At 59.4% G+C, this 23,935-nt stretch overlaps 1 protein-coding gene across 6 annotated transcripts; it reads left to right on the top strand.

Annotated features, from left to right (window-relative positions):
- The first annotated feature begins 4 nt into the window (after positions 1–4).
- Positions 5–23,510, top strand: DEAF1 (DEAF1 transcription factor). Of its 6 annotated transcripts, none has more exons than XR_007462502.1 (12): positions 5–505; positions 2,751–2,848; positions 4,885–5,014; positions 5,282–5,428; positions 5,883–6,022; positions 6,539–6,604; positions 9,174–9,300; positions 10,282–10,410; positions 10,870–10,998; positions 12,456–12,703; positions 18,362–18,568; positions 19,524–19,609. XR_007462502.1 is itself a non-coding variant. In XM_049652676.1 (12 exons), the coding sequence occupies exons 1-12, from the start codon at positions 217–219 to the stop codon at positions 23,196–23,198; spliced, it is 1,695 nt and encodes a 564-aa protein (XP_049508633.1). In that variant the 5' UTR covers positions 5–216; the 3' UTR covers positions 23,199–23,510. The 6 variants fall into 6 exon arrangements, 5 of the variants coding, with proteins under 5 accessions (XP_049508633.1, XP_049508632.1, XP_049508637.1 ...); XM_049652676.1 differs by lacking the exon at positions 18,362–18,568 and adding an exon at positions 23,094–23,510 and having other exon boundaries at positions 19,527–19,613; XM_049652675.1 differs by lacking the exon at positions 18,362–18,568 and adding an exon at positions 23,094–23,510 and having other exon boundaries at positions 19,524–19,613.
- The last annotated feature ends 425 nt before the right edge of the window (positions 23,511–23,935 follow it).

The following is a 23,935-nucleotide window of genomic DNA, read 5'->3' as shown; positions in this document are numbered from 1 at the left end:
CCGGTTCGGCCCCTGTTCGGGCAGCCTCGGCTCGGCGGCGCGGGAGGCTTCGGGCAGGCTCGGCTCGGCTCGGCTGGCAGCTTCGGGCGGCCTCGGCCCGGCTCGGCTCGGCTCGGCCCGGCTCGGGCGGCCCTCCTCGCGCTGCGCGCTTCGGGCTCCGTCCCGGCCTTCGGGCGGCCCCGGCTGGCGCCTTCGGGCGGGCTCGGCGGAGTCCGGATGGAGGACTCGGACTCGGCCGCCAAGCAGCTGGGCCTGGCCGAGGCGGCGGCGGTGGCGGCCGCGGCCGCTGTTGCGGCGGCGGCCGCGGCCGCGGCAGGAGGCGAGGCGGAGGAGCCGGTGCTCAGCAGGGACGAGGACTCGGAGGAGGACGGAGACTCGGAGGCAGAGCGCGAGACTCGGCGGGTGACGGCCGTGGCGGTGATGGCCGCCGAGTCCGGGCACATGGACATGGGTGCCGAGGCCCTGCCGGGTCCCGACGAGGCCGCCGCGGCCGCAGCCTTCGCAGGCAAGTGCCGCCCGCCCGCGCACACGACCCGGGCACCTGTGCGCACCTGCCCCCCCCCCCCCCCCACGCAGCCCATGCACCTGTCCGCACCTGACCCACGCGCGCCGGCCCCAGACACAAACCCGTGCACCTGTGTGCACCTGCCCCGCACACACCGCACACAAGCAGCCCACGCCAGCCCCGCGCCCACCGCCCGCTGCACGCGCCCTGGGGACCAGCCTGCCCCCTTCTCTCCGAGCACGTGCCTCTCGCATGCCTCACACCTACCTCGTGTGCCCTGCCATTCCTGCACGCCTGCCCCATGTGACCAGCCTGACCCTGCCCAGTGTGCACACTTCCCTGAACATGCTTCCCGAACCCGTTTACCTTGTGCAAACCCCGTTCCTTCCTGCAGAGCACCCTGCGCTCCTTCCAGAACCTTCTCAGCACCTGCCTCTTGCCCTGCTTGTCTTCTCTGTCTGTCCCTGGTGCTGGTGACAAGGGAGGCTGGGAAGATTAGGGGAGTGGGGATCAGACATGGATCTTGCCCTGGAGCAGCCTGAGGTTGGGTGTGTCTGGTCACTTGGAATCCTAAGGTCCAGTTCAGGGGTGACCTGAGAGCTGGGGAGCAAGGCAATGCTCACCCAGCTTGGGAGGCCCTGCAGCCTTTGGGAGCAGAGGTCGGCATCATGCTTTGACTCCTTAGATTCCCCTCCTGGTCCGTCCCTGGCCCCCCACATCCCATCTCCTTTATGGATCCTCCCTTCCCCCTACCATTCCTGGCAAGCTCCTTTCCCAGGGGAAAACTGGCCCATGGTTTTGTTTCTTGCCACACAGAACATTCTCATTCTCAAGTGTCATGACCCGTGGAGCCTCAGACTGTGCCCCAAAGCCTCCTTTAGGAGTAGTGCCTTCCCAGATCGCCATCCCAAAGAAGGTAGAGACTTTCCCAAGTGTTGTATCCCTTCCCAGCTGGGAGCTCCCTAGCTGAGTGTGGGGACCCAGGAAGTGCATCCTTGAGTTACTGCCGGCACGGCACGTGTTGTCAGGCTCTTTCCCCTAAGGAGCCAGCAGCCTGTGTCCCGGTGGTCCTGTCACTCCGGTGTTTATCCAGCCCTAAGCAGCTGCAGGCGGGGGGACTTGGCCTGCTGCCCCAGAGCTGCTGGTCTGTGTGTGGTCTGTCTGGGGTCCTCACAAAAGAAGGAAGAAGGCTTTGTGGCTATTAGAGTATTTGGTTCTCATCGCTAAACTCTGCTTTGATGTTGGGACTTCGGACCGTGCAGTTTTCTTCAGTTTTTTGTTTGTTTTTTTTTTGCTTTTTGCGTGTGTTTCCTGGATGCAGAAAAGAAACATGATATAGTTCGTCACGGCATCAGAGAAATGTATTGGCGTTGCGTGTTTTTATCCGCAGAATTTGATAGTTGTGTTTTTGCATACATGGAAGCATTAAAACTTTTTTAAGTTGCTGAGGTTAGATACCTTCCAGGTGCAGGTAACTCGGCAGGATGTGTCTCCTCTCTGGGGCCCCCTCTTCTCGGGCCTTATAGCTGCTTGGCCTGAGCGTGAGTTCAGACAGGGACGTAGGCTGTGGTCTGCTGGAGGAGCAGACAGGGGAACAGCTATTTTCAGTGCAGTTTGGTGGGCGCTGGGTTAGTGGAATATGCAGGACTCTTTCCACCAGTATCTTGTGAGCATTTCCCAAGTCAGAGACTGCCCTATTCATGGGCCATTCTAGAATGCTCTGTGACAGAGGGGACCGCCTGCCCAGCCAAGGAGCTGGTGGGAAAGCCTCTCCGTGGGCAGTGAATGGGAGAGGGGGTCCAGGAGGAGGCAGGAGAGACCTGAGCCCTGGCCTGTGCTGACCTTCGAGAGGGTGCCAGGAAGGGAGGGAGCTCCGCCTGAGCCTGGCCACAGGATGGTCACCGGACTCCTGGAACCTTGGTGTATGGTTTTATGCTAAAGGGAACGAGAAGCCCGGGGGCAGTTTGGCAGAGCCCGCTGCCAGCTCAGTGGGAGCGTGGCGGGGGCGGGTTTTCACTGTGAATAAAAGGCTCTAGTGGGCTGGAGAGCTGCCTCTTTCTTTTCTTTTTCTAAGGCCCAGATTGCTTAGACTGTGGTCCAGAAATGTGGAGTGAGCACTTTGTGTAAGAATGTTGGGAGTCCCGTGGTTGGAAGTGCAGATACCTGTTTGGGAAATGCTGTTTTGGGGCCCTGGTGGGAGGCCCTTGGCTCTGATGGCGTGCTGAATCAGGCTTCTGTGTTGCAGAGGTGACCACCGTGACCGTGGCCAACGTGGGCGCCTCTGCAGACAACGTCTTCACCACGTCGGTGGCAAATGCCGCCTCACTCTCGGGACACGTCCTGGTAAGCCGCTCCGTGAGCACTTTTCCCCAGACCCCAGAGTGTGACCTCCCTGACCCCGGTTCCCCCAGAGGCCCTGCACAGGGCTGTGTGGGCGCCAGGAGGAGTGTGCTGTGATCTCCCATCCTTGCCCGACAACCACACAATGGGGGACTCTCCTGGAGCTTTGCCAGAACCGTTAGTTACCGTTTCTCTTTATTTTAGCCTTAATCACACACCTAGGACTCTACACACCTGCAAGCAAAGCTGCTATCATTGGAATGGCAGCAAACAGCAGACTCACCCTCTTAATTTTAATAGCAGAGTACAGACTTGAGAAACTTGCTTTATTTCTTAGGGTGTCAGCATGCATACAAGCTGATAGCCAGCTGACAATTTCATGCCTCCAACGGGTCTCTCTTTCCCAGAGGCAGATTCTGGCTTGTCCTCTTTTCTAGAAGGGGTTGGAGCCAGAGGGTCAGGGAACCAGGGCACAGCCTGGACCGTGCCTCCTGGGCATGGTCCTTGCAGCGGGCTCTGAGGACAGGGAGGTCCGGAGACGAAACTGACAAGGGGGGGGGGGGTCTCAAATATATGTGTATTCCATTGGCTTTAATAAGGAAAATACTTTGGGGCACCTGGGTGGCTCAGTTGGTTATGTGTCCAACTTCAGCGCGGGTCATGGTCTCACGGTTCATGGGTTTGAGCCCCGCGTCAGGCTCTGTGCTGACAGCTTAGAGCCTGGAGCCTGCTTCCGATTCTGTTTCTCTCTCTCTCTCTGCCCCTCCCCTGCTCAGTTTCTCTCTCTCTCTCTCTCAAAAATGAACATTTAAAAAATAATAAGGAAAATACTTTGTGATTCGTAAATGAACACAGAACATTCCCTCTTTTCAGTAGAGAGTTGTGTGTCTTTAGTGATTCAGACACGAGCAGTGCAACACCCTTACTGAGGCCCTGACCCTCTGGGTGATGAGCCCCGGCTCTGGGTGCGTGTGCAGGTATGCGTGTGCTCATGGGTGGGGGTCCCTCAGCTCCGCGAGGAGGTGTACTCACCCCCCTGATGGATTTTCAGATTTTAGGAAACGTCTTCTCACTTTGCCTTCATTGCTTCCATGCTCTGACCATGCAAGTGTTAGAACGTCCCAGAATGGTGGGTGTGAGCAGGCTGCTTAGAGTGTCATCCACCCCAGGACTCTCTGGGCAAAGCCTTGAGTTTGCCAGAGATCTGAGCAACGTGCTCCTAGAGACAGCGGGGTGGGTCTCTCCTCCAGCAAGGACAGGGAAGGGCGTCTGGCTCATGCAGGGATGGGGGAGGAGGGCGGGGGGTAGGGCTGCTTGAAGGGCAGGGCCAGGTGGCCCCAGAGGAAGTAGGTGCTGTCCCGATAGCACCCGGCCACTGTGGACAGGTGTGTGAGCAGTGTGGTTGGGGAGGCCCTGGCGTCTGGTGGCCATCAGTAGAGCTGTGTGTGGGGCATGAGCATGAGAAGAGAGTCCTGCCCCAGACCCTGGCTGTGCCTGTGGACTTGGTCCCTCAGAACCCTCCCTCAAGACCTGTGAACTTGCAGGAGCTGCTCAGGTAGACGTGAGGGCTCTTTCTGTTTCCGGGCCTTGTGTGTGGGACACATTTGTTTTTTTTAACTTTGGTAAGTGAGCATTTGTTCAGAGCCACCCAGACATGGCAGTGTCTTTTCTTGTTCTTGGCTCTGTGTTTAAGTCTTTTTTTTCTTTTCTAATTTTTTTAATGTTTATTTTTGGGAGACAGGGGGTGGGAAGGACACAATCTGAAGCAGGCTCCAGGCTCTGAGCTGTAGTGCAGAGCCCGATGTGGGGCTTGAACCCATGAACTGGGAGATCGTGACCTGAGCCGAAGTCAGCCGCCTAACCGACTGAGCCACCCGGGCGCCCGTGTTTAGGTCTTTTAGCGGCATCTTGAAAGAGCCCACGGAGGCACGGTTGGCGCCCTCGTCGGTGACGGTCAGCGAGGCCCATGTCCCGTCGCACCGAGTGGCAGGCCCCGCAGCTGTTTGTCTGGGAGACTCACGGAACGTTCTTTCCTCCAGTCTGGCAGGACAGCCCTGCAGATCGGGGACAGCCTGAACACAGAGAAGGCCACGCTGATTGTCGTGCACACGGACGGGAGCATCGTGGAGACGGCGGGGCTGAAGGGGCCAGCTGCACCCCTCACTCCAGGTGCCAGCACACCTGGGCGCTTGTGGAGTTCATGCTGGGGGCGACCTGTTTATTTTTGTGGTGAATTCGTAATATAAATGTTCCTGTTTAAGGAGAGAAAGTGGGGTTTTACGAGCCGAGAAAGAGCTGCCTGGTGCCGCTAAGTCGGGGTGGTCTGTGGGCAGCCGGACGACCCGCCGTTATAAGCCAGTCGGCGTGGTTGTACTTGCCTGGTTATCTTGGGTGCGTCCGGCGTCTCTTACTCTCAAAACGCTTCCTTTGCCCAAGGCCCTCAGTGCCCTCCGACTCCTGCAGCTCCCGGCCAGGAGCGAGGCGGAACCAAATATAACTGGGACCCCTCGGTGTACGACAGCGAGCTGCCCGTGCGCTGCCGGAACATCAGCGGCACGCTGTTCAAGAGCAGGCTCGGCTCAGGTGAGGCGCCCGTCCCCTCGCGGCCCCACACACGTGTGGACCGTGCCGGGGCGGACGTGGCTCACAGCCCCGGGCACTGGAGCTGGGGCCGTGGAGAGGTTTGGGGCGTGATGGGGACGCAGTGAGAAGACGCAGCAACCCGTGGAGGGGGGAAAGCGGGGGAAGAGGAGTTCCCACAGGGAAAGTTCCCAGGGTGGGGCAGGTGGCAGGAGGTCATCGTGAGACCAGGGTGAGCTCGCGGTGGCCGTGGACAGTGGGGCGGGGAGGTGCGGTGGGCCTGCGAGTGTGGATTCGTGGCGGGGGCTTGCCTGCTGCGGGCCGGCCGTGGGGGAGTGGGGGGTCACGCAGGCCCAGCAGGGGGGCTGTGGCGTTTGCGGCCCATCTGAGGAAGGGCCAGCCGAGGCCGCTGGGGGCGGGCGGTGCGGCCACTTGCTGGTCCTTCGTGTCACTTCAGGCGGCCGGGGCCGATGCATCAAGCAGGGGGAGAACTGGTACAGCCCGACTGAGTTCGAAGCCATGGCCGGAAGAGCCAGCAGTAAGGACTGGAAGAGGAGCATCCGCTACGCGGGCAGGCCGCTTCAGTGCCTCATTCAGGTGTGTGCGCGCCGTCCCCCCGCAGCTACAGCGGGGGGTCCCCATGGCAGCCCCGACGCGTGGCCGGCACGTGCGGTCAGACAGAGGCCGCCTGGTCGTTGGTCCCGGGCAGGTGACCTCGCCTAGTGTCCTGGTGTTTCACGCATTCGGTGCCTACGGTGCTTGCCAGGAGTGCCTGAGGCGACACCGTAGCTTCCCCTGGAGGCGCGTGACCTTTCCCAGACGCTGACCACCACCCCCCCCAACCCCGGTTTACCCGTCGTGAGAGGGGCGGGCTTCTCACTGCTCTTTGCAGGTAGCGCTTTGCGTGTTGGTCAAGAAATAACGCTCGTAGAGTCTTCACCTCCCAGAAGGGACTCGGTGGACCCTGCCGCCGATAACCGCCTCGTACAACAGGGAAGTGCGAGGAAGAGGTGTTTCTGGAAGCGACAGGGTTTTGTGTTTATGAGCGACAGACACGCCGTAGAGCTGCCGAAAGACGACTTTCTCACGTACCGTGTCTTCTCTGAATTTCAGGACGGGATCTTAAACCCTCACGCTGCCTCATGCACCTGTGCCGCCTGCTGTGACGACATGACCCTGGTGAGCGGGCGGGGGGGGGGGGGGGGGGGTGGTCCACCTGGTGGGGCCGGGGTGCGCGTGGGCGGGCAGGGCCGCCGCGATGCCCCCACGCCCTGCCCCGCACACGGCTCTGGCGCCCCTGCAGCCGATCCAGGGGCTGTCACGTTTCTCTCTCAAACTCTGCGTCTCTGGCGTCGCTCTGATGCTGCAGGTGGTGCAGGCGGGGAACTTGCTCCAGTGTCACCATCTTAACCCCAAAACGGAGCACACCGTGTTCTTTACGGTCGTGGGGAGTACGTGTGTGCTGTCTTACATCCTGTGTTCTTTAACGTTACGTCCCAAAAGTACTACGTTGAAATCACGAGGGGCTTTTAAGGTCTTTTGAAACATTTCTATGTTCTCAACTAACAGTTTCAAAAAGAGAATGAACGTTTTCATTGATTTTAACCTTTGTGGCTGTGTAGCTTTCAAAAACGTGAGAGTAACGTGTGGTGTCTGAATGTCTTAGTTTGGTTTCAGCCTTCCTTACTGTTAAGTTCTACTTTGAGATGTTTTCAAGTGAACTAGAAAGCTGTTCAACGAGATATCCTGATTTTACTTTGATGAGCTATCTGGTTAATTTTTAGAAGATTTGAAAGGAGATGTAATTGGAGAGACCTGTCACAGTCTTGGGTGGAAAATGAAATATCCTCAAATCGTCTAGTTCGTGTACGGATTAAATATTCTCGTGGAGTGAACAATGGGATATTTTTGTGAAAATGAAGTAGCTTTCAAGTTCACTTGGAGAAACTACCAGGGAGAGCACTCTGAGATCTCGTAGGGGGAAGAGAGTAGGAGGGAATCGTCCCGTTAGGGAGTTTAGAAAACTTGCGAGCACTCTTTGCAGTTGCTGGAGAACGTGGAGACGGGTGTAAACAGGACACGTGAGGGATGCATGTAAGACACACCTAGACCCGGCTGTGGAAAGAAACGCGGGAAGCCCTGAGCCGAGGCGGCGTGGCCGGGGTTGGAGGCCCAGGAAGGGCTCGGGCGCTGCCCTCACGGTCTGCAGGCTCCACACGGTTCCTCGGAATCCCTGCGGGGCTCTGTGGAGCTTTAAACAAGCTGGTTTTATAGTCGGTAAGAAAGGCAAAGAAGCAGGACAGCCAGAGCAATTTGGAGGAAAAGACTGAAGTCGGAGGGGTCCCAGCCCTTGAGGACCTTTCCCACTGCTGTTGTGATGGAGACGTGCGCGTCGGCAGGGCGAGGGGTCGGCGGGGCCGCGGGTGCACTTGCACTTGAGGGTGTCGGCTGCGTGGCGGTGGGGACAGCTGCACTCGGCGTAGAAATGCTTCTCGGCCCCAACCTGGCATTTCATGTGCAGATGAATTCAAAATGGGTCACAGATCCAAATTTATCCAAAACATGAAACCCACATTTTGGGAAGAAAACACAGGGGAGAACTTGGGGGCCTAGGGCTCCCTCCGCCTACCGGGACATCTCCAGCCCTGGTTCTGAGTCGCAGAAACTAAATTCTGGGCAGGTGTGGCCAAGAGACTGGGGGGCTCCTTCCCTCACCAGCCTCCTCTCTGAGGGCAGAGGCCACCCCCAGGAGTGGCAGGGCAGGAAGACCGTGCCACCAGCGTCCTCCCCCCAGCTCTAGAGCCTCGCCACGTGGACTCGAGCCCCGGAGAGGCGGCTGGTCGGCAGTGAGAGCAACCCGCTAAACCGGAGAAGTAGGGAAGGTGGCGGCTAAGAAGAATCCGTCTGGGATAAGAACAGACCTCAGAGATTTGCCTCAAAAACTCCCCATGAAGGAGCCCTAATGCAGTTGGATCTGCCCCCAGGCCTCGGAGCCGTGAGCAGTCTGCCGGGGGACAGCACAGCCCCTGCTGGGTGTGACACCCTCCCTGCTGCCTGGGGACAGCCAGGTTGCTGACCTGATCAGCAGCAGGAACCCTGGAGAGAAGGAGTCCGTCTCAGTGTCGCTACAGTGCATCACTAAAGCGTCCATCTTTCGCGAAAACGTTGTAAGACTTGCAAAGAAACGGGACGTGAGAGCCACACAGAAGAAAATGGCCAGCAGGCACGACCCAGGGCTTCCGAGGACCCCCTTTATGCTCACAGAGCGGAGGGCGCCATGTGCTCGGGTGGCCTCGGGGGACCGCCGCCGGGGCAGGGCTGCGACCCCAGAGACTGGCCTCCCCTCCTGCCTGAGGCTGGACAGCCAGGTGGCAGGTGCAGGGCTGGCTTCTGCCGTTGCTACTCCTCTCGTCTGTTCCCAAAGCCTCTTCAGTCCTGCTGGAATGTTCTGTCCCGTGGGGCAGAGGCTCTCCTTTGCCGGGTCGTTCTCTGTTTTCTGTCTTCTAGCAGTCCCTGGGAATCCTGTGTGTTGACGAACGTTATCTTGTTTTTAAACACTGCTTTTCGTGTATTCCTTTAGAAAGAATCTTTTCTGTCCCTCAGGGACCTTGGGGCCTGCAGCGAGGTCGGGCCTCTGCAGCTTCCCGCCCGTGGTCCTGCTGTGGTCCCTCCCCCCCCCCCCCCCGGTGTGGGCAGAGACGGGCGCGGGGACAGCGCTGGCCCTGTCTCACTGCGCCTCTCCCCGCAGAGCGGCCCAGTCAGGCTCTTCGTCCCCTACAAGAGGCGCAAGAAGGAGAATGAGCCGCCTGCGACCCCCGTGAAGAAGGAGCCCCCCAAGAACATCACGCTGCTTCCCGCCACCGCCGCCACCGCCTGTGAGTTTGAACGAGGCGGAGCCGCGGCCCCTCCAACCCCCGGGGCTCCCTTGTTCTGTGGGGGCCGCCCTGGGGGGTTTTCCTCATCTCCGTAGACTCCCTGGCGTGCCCCCGGCAGGTGTCTCCTAATGGAACGGACCAGGAGCCATGCCTTCTGGGAGGGGGCATCTGCAGGAACACCTTCGCTCAGCCCCCATGTCCAGATGCCTCACACGGTTGTCTCGGAGTGGGGACCAGGTGGGCGGAGGGAAACCCTGGCTGTGTGAACCGGAGTGAGGCGAGGCAGGGACGAGACAGGTGTCTGCAGCCAGCGCCTGTGCCCGAGGCTGTGAACAAGCATCTACAGAGAGCCGTCTCCCCACCCCTCGCCCCCGCCCCTGCCCTCCCACCCCGGCGCTCTCTCTCTCTGTGGTTCCTGCGGCCAAGGGGATGGGGCAGCATGAAGGGCTGTGGGGGCAAGTCTGCTTTCGTCTTCAACCCCTGTGAATCTTTTTTTATTTTAATTTTTTTTTAACATTTATTCTTGAGAGAGACAGAGTGCGAGTGGGGGAGGGACAGAGAGGGAGACAGAATCCGCAGCAGGCTCCAGGCTCCGAGCTGTCAGCGCACGGCCTGATGTGGGGTCACCCTCGTGAGCCGTGAGATCACGACCTGAGCCGAAGTCAGACGCTCAACTGACTGAGCCACCCGGGTGCCCCAACCTCTGGGAACGTCTTTCTTAATTCCAGCCACAAAGGAGTCTCGCAGTTACTTCCAACTTTATGTTTTGTTTTCCAACAAGGCAGCTCGTGCCTCTGTTGCCGGTTCAGATGCGAGCAGGGTGTCCTAGAGAGCCCGCCGCCTTGGCCCTGGTTCCCGTCAGAGGTGCAGGGTCCCTGGTCTTCTCCAGCCCCTGCAGAGGTGCCTGGGGCACGTGCTGGGTCCAGGCTTTGGCGTGCGCCGTGGTCAAGCCGGTGGTAAAAAGCACTTCTGCTTTTCCAGTCACCGTGACCCCCTCAGGACAGATCACTACCTCGGGCGCACTGACCTTTGACCGGGCGTCCACCGTGGAGGCCACCGCCGTCATCTCAGAGAGCCCGGCCCAGGGCGATGTCTTCGCGGGAGCCACGGGTGAGTTGTCCTTGGCACCTGCCCTGTGGGCCACACGCGTCACCCCTGTTAACCTGGGGCTTGGAGCAGCCTGGAGCAGGGGCGTCGGGTTGGCGTGCGCGGGCGGGCGCCGGGCAGGCGTGCGGGTCTATCAGTTGTGGCAGAAAATGCCCACGGTTTGCCGACTCCTGCTGTGGACCGGCTGCGAGGCAGAGACTCCCGAGGCCACGTGTGCTTGTAGATGTTCCACTTTCTAGCCGCGTCCAGAAAGCGGAAAGAGTGGAGGTTAACGTTTAACATTGTACGTCACCCGGTAGATCCCGGATGCTAGCGATTCAAACAATTCATCGCGTTTCTGGGGCTCAGAAGCTACCTCCTTGGACGGTGCAGCTGGAGACTCGTCGAGATTTAAAATCTGTGCAGCCCCAGCCAGGCCCCAGCCGGGTCCCAAGGCTGTCTTGTCCCTCTCGTCCCCGACAGTGCAAGAGGCAGGCGTGCAGCCCCCGTGCAGAGTCGGCCACCCGGAGCCGCACTACCCAGGGTATCAGGACAGCTGCCAGATCGCACCCTTCCCGGAAGCAGCACTGCCAACGTCTCATCCCAAAATAGGTGGGTGCGAGAGACGTCCGGCACCCGCCGACTCTGGCCTTGGGGTCGCTCTTGGGAAAGACTTTCTGACGAAGTAGGTTTCGCGTGGGTTCTTTCCCGTCGCTGCGCCGGATCGGGGCCTGCGTTTGTGAACGCACTTGGGTGGTCCGCACGGACCTGAGACGACGCCAGGCCCTTGCAGAGGGAGGCTGCGAATTCTGGCGTGTTCCCTGGGGCGCCGCGGGGCTCGGTACGGGCGGAAGCGGAAGTGCAGGTGTTTGCCTCGCTCCCGGTCTGACACGGGACGGCCTCGCACTGCATACGCTTGGCGGCTGTGGTCCTTCACTTAATCACACAGCTGGGGCACGTCCCCGTCCGTGCGCTTCGTTTAAAGGGAGCTTCCGAAACCAGCTGGCGGGCGTTTGTGTGTTTCTCGTTTCTGCCGTTCTAGATGACGCGGCGACAGAAACGTGTAGTTTTATAGACGCGCCACCCTCCTTCCGTTCTCGCGGGCTTGCTCGCCATGTGTGCCTCCCCCTCCCCACCCCCTGCACGGGCCCATCGGGGCGTCTGTCCCGGGAGGCTGGATGCGAGACCGTTATCGCTCAGCCAGGGGCATGCTCGCCGCACTCGGGTGTCCCTGCCCGCGGGCTGCGCGGCGCACGGAGGTGGGGACGTACGCGCACGTGTGTTCCACTCTGGCCCCGTCCAGACCACAGGGTCCCTCCTGCTTTCCTCCTTTCCACCTTTGTAACGCTGTCCTCCCCCTGTGACACCTGAGTTCCGTGACCCTTAATTAGGACCCCGTGTGTGGCCGTGGATGCCAGGGAGGACTTGACGGGATGCGTCGCGGTCGGAGCCACTGCCTCAGGCTGTCCTTGTCCCCTTGCTGTCCGGGTGGCCGCCCTGCACGGGGCACATTTCGTTGTGGTCTGGGTCATCCGTGAGCGCCTGGCTTCCAGCCCCGTACGTCCGTGGTTGGGCCTTCATGTGTGCTTTCTGGTGCTGGCACTGGGGGCTTTCAAGTGTGGTGCTGTGACTGGAAGAATGTCTCCCCATCTTCTGGGGCAGTTTACAGGGAGGCCGTGTGGTGCGTGGTATTTATGTCTGTCCCTTGCCCCCACACTTTCCGAGTTTTTTCTTTTAAGCAGTTCGTTCGTTCATTCTCTTTCTTTCTTTCTTTCTTTCTTTCTTTCCTCCTTTTTTTTTTGTAAATTTTAGAGAGAATGCAAAGCAGGGAGAGGGAAGGAGAAAGAGAGTCCCAAGCAGGTTGTCTCTCAGCGCAGAACCTGATGTGGGGCTTGATCCCATGAACCCTGAGTCATGACCTGAGCCAAAACCGAGAGCCAGATGCTCAACCAACCAAGCCACCCAGGCGCCTCCACTTTCCAACATTGGATTAGAAGTTTTAACAGAGACCGCTTTGAAGGGAGGAGACATATCAATTTCTTGTTTTATTTGCATTCCGAATATTCTAGTGTTGACCTCCCTGCCGGCCTTGGCTGTCCCACCCTCCACCCCCACCAAAGCCGTCTCCCCCTCGGTGGTCAGCGGGCTGGAGATGTCGGAGCCTCGGAACTGGCTGTACCTGGAAGAGATGGTCAACTCCCTGCTTAACACGGCCCAGCAACTGAAGACACTGTTCGAACAAGCCAAGCAGGCCAGCTCCTACAGAGAAGCCGCCGCGGCCCAGGCCAGAGTCCAGGCGGACGCAGATCGCAAGGAGGTAACGTTGGCGCAGGCAGATGCCGGGGGAGGTGACGTTGGCGCAGGCAGATGCCGGGGGAGGTGATGTCGGTGCAGGCAGATGCCGGGGTCTGCGGCCACCTGCCCCCCCGCCTTCCGCTGGCTCCGGGGGTGGCCGTCCCCTACCTTCCTGGAAGAGCACCGCTGGAGAATCGTTTACAAACGAAGCCTTTCTCACAGATAACTGAATGCTGTTGGTGGGGAGATATTTGTGCTTTTGTTTTTAACTTTTTTTTAAGTTTATTTATTTTTGAGAGAGAGCACAAGGGGGGAGGGGCAGAGAGAGAGGGAGACACAGAATCCGAAGCAGGCTCCAGGCTCTGAGCTGTCAGCACAGAGCCCGACGTGGGGCTCAAACTCATGAACCACAGATCATGACCTGAGCTGAAGTCGGAAGCTTAACCGCCTCAGCCCCCCAGGCGCCCCTGAGCTTTTATAAATAAAATCAGCTTATTTCAAAAGGGACAAAATGTTCTACACACCAGCCATAGTTTTTGGACACTCACCTGTCACGGGCATTATTTATACTTTCAGATTATTGTCATGTGGTGAAAACGTGCCTTGTGTTCTGTTGAGTTTGGAGATGCGTCCCCTGGGGTGTTTGGCAGGCGTGCGTCTCCCCCATTACCAGCTGGAAGCTTCCGCGTCTGAGCTCCTCCGCCTGCACCTCCATGCCTGATGGAGGCCGCCTCCGTGTTGTTTCACTTCCAGCTTCCAGCAGGTTCTTCCGAAGGAGGATCCCGGGCGTCCGGGTTCACGGAGCACAGCCGGGGGACGTTCTCTCAGCTCGTCACTGCAGCCCCTGCGGCTTTTTGTGCGCGGCCTGGAGGTTGCTTAGGGCCAGTCTCCCAGGTGTCGGTGGGCGCAGGCCACCGGGGTCACCAGGGTCGGAGCAGCACCAGCCGAGGCGTGTGCTCGGCAGGCGTGGGGCACTCGGAGGCGTCCTGCGGGAGGTGGGGGTGGGGGGCACAGCAGCGTTGTGTTCTTAACGGGAGCTTTCTCCGTTACAGTAAACGTGGACTTTGGTTTGTAAACAAAAGTCAGATTGGTTTTTTTTCCCTGTCATATCTATAATACGAACATTTCTGTTAGTTTATTCCCGTTTTTTATAAATCAGAGGGAAGAAGAGCTTTGCAGGCTCTCGATTTTCTATATGACTTAACGTGTGATTAATGTTTTTCCAAGGAAGAAAAATGTTGCTTCTCCTGAAGGAGATAAATTAAAAAACCTTTTTTAAAAGCTAGAGTTCCAAACTAATACATAATCAGTGATGAATTTTATAGGAAAGAGAAAAGCAGAAAAAAAGGTTTTAATTTCTTTACCCAAAGATAATGCTTGCTGGGTTCTCCAGTGTTTGAGAATTCTAGGTTTCTTGGCATCACTGGATTCTGACAGAGTCTTGTTTCCGTGACAGGATCTGTAGCTTCAGTCTCTGAGACTGGTGTCCCACCCCCCGCGTGCGCGGGCTGATGCCACAGGCTGGTGTCCCACCCCCGCGTGCGCGGTGCTGGTGCGCTCACCCGTGCTGGCCTTGGCCGTGCTCCTCAGCCCCGCTTGCGCCTCCGGTGCCGCATTTTCTGTCCTTTGTTTTTGTGGAGACGCCCGCCTGTCACCTTTCCTTTCGGAAGCACATCCTGAGCGACCTCGCCTTCTGGTGGTCACCAGCACCTTGATGCTAGCCCGTCCTCGTCGTGCGTTGTGCCGCCGGGATTCTCGATCTCTTATACGCCCTGCGTCTCTGGCTGCGTCGAGGACTGTTCTGTCTCTGCCTTTGGTGTTTGGCAGTTTGGCCGTGATGCACCTGAGTGTGGTTGTCGTTGTATTTAAATTTGGTGGGCTTGCTGATGATGTCAGGGTGCCGGGGTGCGCAAAGGCACGCGGAGGCTGGATGACTATCTCAAGGAAGAAGTGAGGGCTCACAGCTCCGTGGAAACAGGACGCACAGGACGCACGCGTGCCACGCGGCAGCAGACTGGGCCACGGGGGGAAGCATGTGGGTGGGTCGGGAGATGGGGGGGCGGGTGTGGACAGTGGCTTCTGCGGGAAGGAACGCACACAGCAGGGTGAGCCCGCTGTGCCTGGTTTTTGGGGCCTGACCTCGGGTGACCTGGGCAGGTGCAGGGTGGGGTGTGGGAGACCACGGAGGAGGGCGTGGGGGTGTCGCCTCGGGAAGACACGGTTCAGTGTCTCCAGGGATGGGCTCACCCTGCGAGGGGCAGACCTCCCGCATCAGCAAGGCCCCAGGCCAGACCGGTCAGGGCAACAGGACACCGTAAATGAGAGGGCAGGATTAGCTCGAACCTTGGTTTTGATTCAGTTTGATTCAGTCACTGTTTCTAGAACTATTTTTAACGCCCGGTCTCTCTGTCTGCTCCCTTCCAGTTACACGTGTACGTCGACTGCTTGGCGTGGCGTGTAGGTCGCGAGACTCTGGCCACACCGGTCGGTGTGAAGTGGGGTCTCACGTGGCTCGGATTCGCTTTTCCTCCCTGACCGACGGCGCCGAGCGCCGTGCCAGGGGCTGCTGGACACTCGTGTGTCTGCTTTGGGGCAGTGTCTCCTCAGACCATTTGCCCATTTTTTTGTTTTTATTTTTATTTATTTACCTTTTTTTGAGAGAGAGAGCGTGAGTGCACACACACTAGCGAGGAGGGGCAGAAAGAGGGACATAGAGAATCTTAAAGAGGGTTCCACGCTGAGACACGGGGCTCGATCCCGTGACCCTAGGATCATGACCGGAGCCGAAATCAAGAGTCGGACAGTCACCTGACTGAGCCACCCAGGCGCCCTTTTTGTCTGTTGTCAATTTGGTGACTTGTGTTTCCTTAGAAAAAGCACTTTAAAAAAACCCCCGTCGTCGCACAAGTTAAGGTTGTTCGCCGGTCGCCTGTTCAGTGGCAGGTTCCGTTTGAGTCACTGAACGGGTGTTGCCGGTACCTTCCCCCCAGAATTAAAAGGGATCTGAGGGGTGAAGGGAGGCTGTGGGGACCGCCCCCACCATGTCCTGTGGCCCAGGCCGTGTGCCGGGAAGCCGCCAGCTGTGGGCTTGTCCGTCCTTCTGTCCGGCAGCGTCCCTCTGGGGAGGAAGCCTGTCTCTGCACAGCTGTCCTGGAGCATCTAAGGAATGAAAAGGAAGGAATGTCTGCGTCTTGCTGGTTCAGATCGGATGCAGAAGCGTAAACTGGAAAACAGCAGTTTGTGTTCTTACCTAGATGGTCGCCGAATTGTGGATTCTCAGCCAGGGACCTGGTGGGTGCCCCAGCCCTGGTGGCTGGCAGAGGGCGGCTCTGTGCTTCGGAGCCTGGGGACGCCGTCGTGCTCCGCCTGTGCCCTGTGCAGCTCTCCCCCCGTGTCCTGCCCTGTGAACGCAGGGCTCCCATCAGACAGAAGGGCCAGCTGGGCAGAAAGCTCAGCTTTGCGCTCCTGACAGTGGAGCCCTGCTCCCTGGGTAGCCTAGTGAGGTCACGTGCACTGGCAGACCCGGGCTCCACACGGGGACGACGGGTCCGGCTTGTGTGGCTCTCTGATGGCCACAGCTGGACTCTAGGCCCTTGGATTTCGAAATGCGGGGCCCTCACATCTGCCTGACACCGTGGAGGGCCCTCTCTCCGGGGACTTCACAGGGTCAGGAGGGGCTAGAAGGGCGGGAAGGCCCCCACTCGAGCAGCGTGTGAGGAGACCCAGAGCACTCCCAGCCTCGGGAAGCGGCCCTCGGGGCCTGGGGGTGCGGCGTCCCCTCGGGGCAGAGCCCCATGGAGGGGGGATTTCTGTCTTGGGACTTGGTGTGGCGGGAGCGTTTGGCATCAGCCGGGGTGAAAGCCCATTTCCCTTTGCAGAGCCCCTCCCTGCGGAGAGCAGGAGAAGTTTCTGTGCCCTCAAAGGTTTGTTATTTGCGAGCGGTCCTCCTGTTTGATTGCAGTGTGGGGACCCATTCGCCACTGCAGAGGCGGACGCTGGTAGCACCGTCCCAGAGTGTCCCCCCTGAGTGCTAGGGGGACCAGGGGGACAAAATGCGACCTGGGAAGGCCATGGGAGTCAGGAAGAGGTGGGTCCGCTGGCCTCGTGATCTCCGCGAGTGAGGAGAAGCCAGGTGTTTGCAGCAGAGGGAGGAGGCCTCGCACTTCCCCGCGTGGACGTTTTATTTGGAATTTAAACAGAAGATCAAGTCTAGGCCGGCTGAGACCATTCAGGGTGTTTTTCCAGTTGTCGTCATGAGCCGTCTGCGTTTGTGTGTACTTAGCTCGCCAGAGGTTAACCTGGGCCAAGAGCAGACGCCCTTCCCTGCCCAGGGCACAGCGTCCTGTCTCCCCCACCCAGGGCACGGTGTCCGGCATCTGGCTGGGGGCGCCACGGGGGCTCCTCCCGGCCAGCGGTGGCCTCCCCACTGCTCTTCTGTGCTTAGTTAAGAGGCGCGTGTAAGCTGGCATCCAAGTGCACCAGCGGAAGTGGAACGCCTGGGGTGTGGTCGTCAGCTGGCCGGGGGCTGGAGTCAGGGTGGGGCAAGGTCACAGGGTCTGGTCCGTGGGGCCTCTTCCTGACTTCGGACCCCACATGGGCCCAGAGTGCTCTCTGGTGTCTGTCTTTGTAGGGCACTAACCCCGTGATGGGGGCCCCACCCCCACGACCTGACGCGAACCTAGAGGCCCCAACGCCCAGACGCTCAGCGTGCGCATTTTGGGGCATGTCACAGGCAGGGCGCAGACTCAGAGGTCTGTCCTCCGTAAAAGTGTCTTTTCCCTTTGCACACTGAGTCACCGAGCTTGTCCACCCCGGGGTGGGGGTGGGGCTGTCCTCCTCCTGGATGGGGGCGTGGGGAGTCTGGGTATGTTTTTGGAATTCTGCTTTGGGGATTTGTCTTTTATTCGTTTGTCTGACTTGGGATGGGTGTGTTTCCACATGTTTCACACTCCAGGTTATACTCTAGGCCTTACTTGGCTCACGTGTGGGCTTCTCTGCCCGTCGGGAGCTCGCCTCTGGCTCCTGTGTCCCTCTGGCGGCCTCCCCTCAGTGCACTTGCTGGTGGGCACTTCCTTCCTTCCTGGCGTCTCCTGCCCTGGGCCCGGGCCCAGCCGTTTCTCCGGGAGCCCCGGCTCCTCCCCTGGAGGATGGTCCTGGGAGCCACGTTCTGGGGCTGGCGTGCTCCTTGTCACTCTGGGCCTCTCGGCCGACAGTCGGAGCCACGTGTACAAACAACCCGTGTGTACAGACAGCTCTCGGGTTTCTGCACCTGTCTGTCGGTATCCGGACCTTGAGCGGACACCGGTTCATGCTGGCGTGTCTCACTCTGGTCCGAACCACAAGTTACTTTTGGTAAAAAAAATAATTTTCTCGGGGGCGCCTGGGTAGCTCAGTGGGTTAAGCGTCTGACTCTGGATTTTGGCTCAGATCGTGATCTCACAGTTTGTGGGATCAAGTCCCACATTGGGCTCTGCACTGATAGCACGGAGCCTGCTTAGGATTCTCTCTCTCTGCCCTTCCCTGGCTCATGTGCTCTCTCTCTCTCTGTCTCTCTCTTAAAATAAATAAACTTAAAACGATGTTCCCCAGAGTGCCCTGGGAAGGCCCAGGAACCAAAGGCACGTACACGTGGTAGAGGAACCGCCCCATTCGGTCCCTTCGTTCTGACATTTTGATTCAGGTCACAGGGTCACTGCACCCCATCAACACTGCTGGGTGCTGGGAGCGCAAATACGGGAGGCCCAGGTGAGCGTGTGCCGTCTGGCCCTCAGGGCCAGACGTCCCGGGAGAGGATTCAGACCCCTGCTTCCTCCTCCAGCGTACAGCCCGAGGGCGGTGAGGAAGGCTCGCCCAGCACAGGAGCCCGGTGCTGGCAGGCACCATCCTGGTGAGCCCCGTGCACCACAGCCTCTTGTCTGTGGGGTTCCAGCGCCGCCCCCCCCCCCCAATGCTCCGCTTCCTCTCGGCGTGAAGCCTTCCCTCTCCCCAGGCTAATTTCTGTATGAGGCCACAGACTGTCTCGTATTGGGTCTCGTAAAGCAGAGGCAGGGGTGCCAAGTGAGCGCCTCGGATTCCAGCTGGCGCTCCTATTCCTGGTAGCGACCGAGCACGCTCCGGGGGGCTTATGAGTGGGAAAACGTGAGAGTGCCAGATGTAATAACGTCCAGCAAGGAAGGAAGCTGAAGTTCAAATAGAACCCGGACGCGGCTCACCAGGTTGTGCACATCCTCGCAGAGCCCGGACTCTTCTGTAAAGGGTCCGACTTAACGTGCGTGTGGTCCCACCCTGGCCCGCTGACCCTTCCTCGCAGGCCCGCGCCGCGGTCAGGCCTGCACAGACCCCCTGCCATCTGGCCTGCACAGACCCCGTGCTCCAGCCTGTGCCTGGCGTAGCTCCCTGCTTTGGCGGGGGTGGGGGTGGTTGGTGGTCACAGCTGCCCGGTGCCCGCATTGCAACGGGCGGGTCTCTTACCGTGAGCCATTCTCAGTGAGTTCAGGGAAAAGCTGCACTTGTGGAATTTCAGGGGAAAGGGCACAAAGTGTGCACTTCCGTGAAGCCACAGAGACCGGCTGGGCTGGTGGCTGGGGTGCGGGCTGTGGACACGCAGCAGCCGGTGACGTGGGTCCGGGTGGCTCAGGAAGAGGCTGGTCATTCCCGGGTTCGGACTTGGCTGCTTACTTGGCAGAGAGGAGCCTTCCCAGCCTCTGGAGACATACCTGTGCCCCCGCGGCCGCTCCTCTCCCCGGGTGAGCACAGACCCTTTTAGGTGAAGACAGGGAGCTGGTTCTTGGGGTGACTGGGAGGCGTCCCCACGACACTGACGCCCGTGTCCCTTCTTGCAGCAGTCTTGTGTGAACTGTGGCCGCGAGGCCCTGAGCGAATGCACCGGCTGCCACAAAGTCAACTACTGCTCCACCTTCTGCCAGCGCAAGGTGCGTGCCTGCTCCCGCCTGGGTGCCCCCTGCTGTCCTGATCTCATGCGCATGCCCCCTGCCGCCCCATGCACATGCCCTTTGCACTGCCACCGCCTACCTGCTAGGAGAGGCAGCTGCACCGGCTCCCTCCCTCGCCCACCGCGGCACAGTCCGCCCATTAGTCCTGTCTGCCCGGCCTCAGTCTCCTGCAAGTGTCCGCAGGACCAAAGCCCTGAAGAAGCCACACACCTCGAGTGCAGTGGCCCGAGGCCTTCATGGTCAGGCATTTGCTGGCCTGGGCAAATGGCTGTTCCCGTGTGTGTGTGTGTGTGTGTGTGTGTGTGTGTGTGTCTCCCCTGTCGGCCGCTGTTTTCTGGAGTCACTGGTGCTAGCTGGTTCAGGTGTCCCTAATTTCTCCCACCCACCTCCGTCTGCCATCTGCTATTCCTGCTCCAGAAATGCTGGTGACAGAGGCTCCAGAAAGCCACCTGGCGGGGACAGTGGTCAGGGCCGAGTGCACATCGAGTTCCAGCGGGTCTGCAGATGCCTGAGCGCTGAGCGCTCCCCACAGTGCCGTGGGGGGGGAAGGGCATGTGCGCACATCCCGCGGCCCCGGGAGAGTGCGCGAGAGCATCTTGCAGTCAAGTGCTAGGTGGCCTGTAGGTGTGTCTGTGGGGCAGGACCTGCCTCCCACGCGTGCTGGTAGCCCGGAGCCCGTCGGTCCCTCCACCCGCAATTGGTAGAGTTTTGGGGCCCGGAAGTCTGCACCTCCCCTGTAGGTGTCAGCACCGAGGAGGGGGCATCGGGCTTGTTAGAGCCTCCGGGCAGCAGCCTGTGCCCGGGGCTGCGGAGGAGGAGCGGGCACGTGGGGTGGCCAGGGCCGGTGGCGGGCCCCAGGCTGGTGCTGCCATGTGGCCAACCTTGGGCCTCGCTTTCTGCATCTTCCTTGAACTGGAACGATCACACGGACGGTTCGTGGGTTTGCTTCCCGATGGAATCGCTTCAGATGAGATTTTGTCTGAACTGCAGCCTGGGGCTGTGTGCTTGTGAAGCAGGCAGGCTAAACTTTAGGTATAATTTTGTGGACGAAGACTCCCTTTTTCCCTGGATTGTGTTAACTTTGTTCTCCTTTGATGTGTCTTATTGATAAAGACATGCTTTGGTTTTATTTCTGTAAATTGATACAAAATGAATCTCAAAATCCGTAATTCTCATGTGGGACCCAAAATGAACAGCGGGTGGGGGGTGTGAAGACAGAGGCCTGGGCTCCTCGTGGTGACCGGTAAAAGCTGATGTGACGGCCAGCAGTCCCGTCCGGAACGGCTCCCTCGATCCCTCCTGCGAACACGTGGGCGGGAGGTCAGTGCTGCGGGGTGACAAGGGCCATGACCTGGTAGGTTTTAACTCGCAGATGTGGTCTCCGTTCCGCATCTCGTCTGCCGTGTGTGCACGGACTCCACGACACGGGCCCGTTTTCAGGGTACAACCTGGTGATCGTTAGTACTTGTAGCGCCAACATCCCAGTTCGGTCGTGGAACGGTCCACCACCCCTGAAGGACCCCGTGGGCCCCTCCCCAGCCTCTGAGAAGCACGAGTCTACTTCCTGTCCTCGTGTGTTTGCCTCCTCTGGGCACGTCACGTGGCGAGTGCTGTGATGTGTGGTCTCGGGCACCTGGCTCCTCGCGTTGGCGCATTTTCGCGGCTTCCGCTCCAGGGCACGAGCCCGGGCTTTGCCCCTTTTCTCCTGTTCCCACTGGCCATCACCAGGAGTGCCGCTCTCTCCGAGTTTGTGAGTTCGCGCCCCTTCCTAGGTGGGCGTGTCTTCCCCTGCCCGGGCTGGGACCTCGGCGCGGGCTCGCGGGGTCGTGCGGGCAGTTTGTGTTTGGCTTTGCCGAGAAAGTTCCAGACCACTTTCCCAAGTGGCTGCGGGTGCTACCCCTCCCCCGCCAGCACGTGGCGTGGTCCAGCGGCCGCAGCTGTCCACCAGCTGTCCACCAGGTGCTAACTGGCATTCCTGTAACGACCAGTCATTTGGGCACCTTCGCATTACTTAGCGGGCAGTCGTGTGTCTCTTTTGGGGAAACGTCTGTTCAGACCTTTTGCCCCCGTTTGAATTGGGTCATTTCAGTAAGAGTATAGAGGGTTCTGTGCACGCTCTGGACACGGGCCTCCATCAGATACGTGATTTGCCAGGACTTCCAGCCTGTGACTTGTCTGTTTAATTTCTTAGTAGCAGGTTTGCAGGGCAAAAGTTTCTAACGTTGGTGAAGTCCAGTGTATCAAAAAAGTTTTTCATGGAGATCACACTGTGGGTGTTGTGTCTCAGAACTTGTGCCGGCCTCCTGTTTTCCCCTAAAACACTGTCGTGTTTGCACCACGACGCCTTTCGAGCTCACAGTCACGTGTGGTGTGATGCCATGGCCCGGGCCGGCCCGGGCAGTTGTACACATTTTGTGCATTCCCACAGTTTGTGGGTGATTCCCGGGGAGACTTCTGTTCTTGGGATATAATTATTTTACTGTGAGAACAGGGCAGGCTTGTTGTAGAAAACCTAGGAAACGTAGGACAGCACAGAGACGACCAGCTGGAACCCTGCCGTCCTGCACAGCGCCCCATCTGTACTTGCTTTTGCCCAGCGTGTTTTGTTTGTTTCTATCCCGTCGTTTTTTTTTTTTTTTTTTTTTTTTTTTTAATGTTTCTTTATTTCTGAGGGGGTGGGACATGAGCGGGAGAGGGGCAGAGAAAGAGAGACACACACAGAATCCGAAGCAGGGTCCAGGCTCCGAGCCGTCAGCATAGAACCCGACACGGGGCTCGAACTCGTGAAATGTGAGATCGTGACCTGAGCCGAAGTCAGACGCTTAACCGCGTGAGCCACCCAGGCGCCCCCCCGTCACGTCATCTCTTGACCAAGCCCTAGGCTCACCTCCGGTCGAGGGTTACATCTGTTTCGACTAACACGGCCCATATTTGTCCAGCCTCCCGGTCCTCGTCCAGAGCCCCAGTCTGGGCTGAGAGGTGGCTTCTCACTGCCTGCAGATGGGCTCCAGCCTTGCCTGAGCTCAGCCCCCTCTCCCCCTGCCAACAGCCCGACAGCATCTGCCCTGACCGGGGACTTGGTGGGCTCCCCCTCACGAGGACGTGGTATCTTGCTCGGCACACCTGCCCTGTCCCCAGTCTTCTCGTGGCCACGGCCACTGAACCCTTCTGTGGACATGAGGCCGGCCCCAGCTTTGTTTTCTCATTTTTGCTGGTGTAAGTAACACCGTGGGCGACGACGGCACCGGCTAGAAATACTTCCTTGCAGGCGTGACTTTCTTTTCTCTGTATCTCAGGCGACAGAGGGATCAGAGTGCAGGTGGGCCTCACGGTGTCGGTGTCCTCGGGGCTCACCCCGGTTGTTTGCCATCTGAGCCGGCGCCTGCCACGTGGGGGTGGGCTTCGGGCCCTGCTCCCCAGGTCACACTCAGGTCACGTGGGGCGTGCCCTTCCTTTCAGGACTGGAAGGACCACCAGCACGTGTGTGGCCAGTCGGCGGCTGTCACCGTCCAGGCGGACGAAGTCCACGTCACTGACAGCGTGATGGAGAAAGTCACCGTGTAAGGGTCCCTGGGTTCCCTCTCCACGGTGCCGCCGGGCTGCCGCAGGTCGGGGACTCCGGAGGATGCTGAGGAGGTGAAAACGCTTGCTGGTCAAGTTGTTAACAGACTCTAAGTGACCTGCGCCCTTGGAAATGAGCCCCTGCTGCCCAGAAGCCCTGAGGGAGGTCGGGGCAGCGGCTGGACGCCGGCCCCGGGCCCTTGGCGCCTTCTCTCGGTGCTCTTTTTATCCCCTGGTCTTCCCCACGGGTGTGTCGTGTGCCGTAACACGCGTGTACATAACGTGTCTGTCAATAAAGCGGACGTCTCTGCCCCACCGGACGGGTGACCCCAGCTCCAACTTCCCAGATGCCCCGGAGGTGGGGGGGCCTCAGCTTTGTGTTTCCTGACGCGCAGTCCGGAGGCCACAACTCCCAAGTGTGTGGAGCAGCGAGTGGGTGGTGGCACTGTCCCCGGCGGCCGTTGGCTACCTGCCTGCTGGGAGCCGCAGGCCCAGTCTCTGAGGTGATACGGCCCAGACTCGCTGCCTGATGGCCGCCGCCACACGGCCTTCCTTCTCTCTAGCATGAGCTTATACCCCGAGAACCCCGACCACCCAGAGGCCAGGCCAGCCCTGCGTCTTTCCACCTGCACCGAGGGGCAGAGGTCACAGGGGGCCAGAGAGGGGTCGGCGCCTGGAGCACTTGGCTGGCTCTGGAAATGAGACCTGCCTCCTCTGCTGACCAAGGGTGGTGCCTGAGG

The sequence above is a fragment of the Panthera uncia genome (assembly GCF_023721935.1).
Source record: "Panthera uncia isolate 11264 chromosome A3 unlocalized genomic scaffold, Puncia_PCG_1.0 HiC_scaffold_12, whole genome shotgun sequence".
Taxonomy (NCBI): Eukaryota; Metazoa; Chordata; class Mammalia; order Carnivora; family Felidae; genus Panthera; species Panthera uncia.
This window is presented reverse-complemented; position numbering and strand designations above follow the sequence as displayed.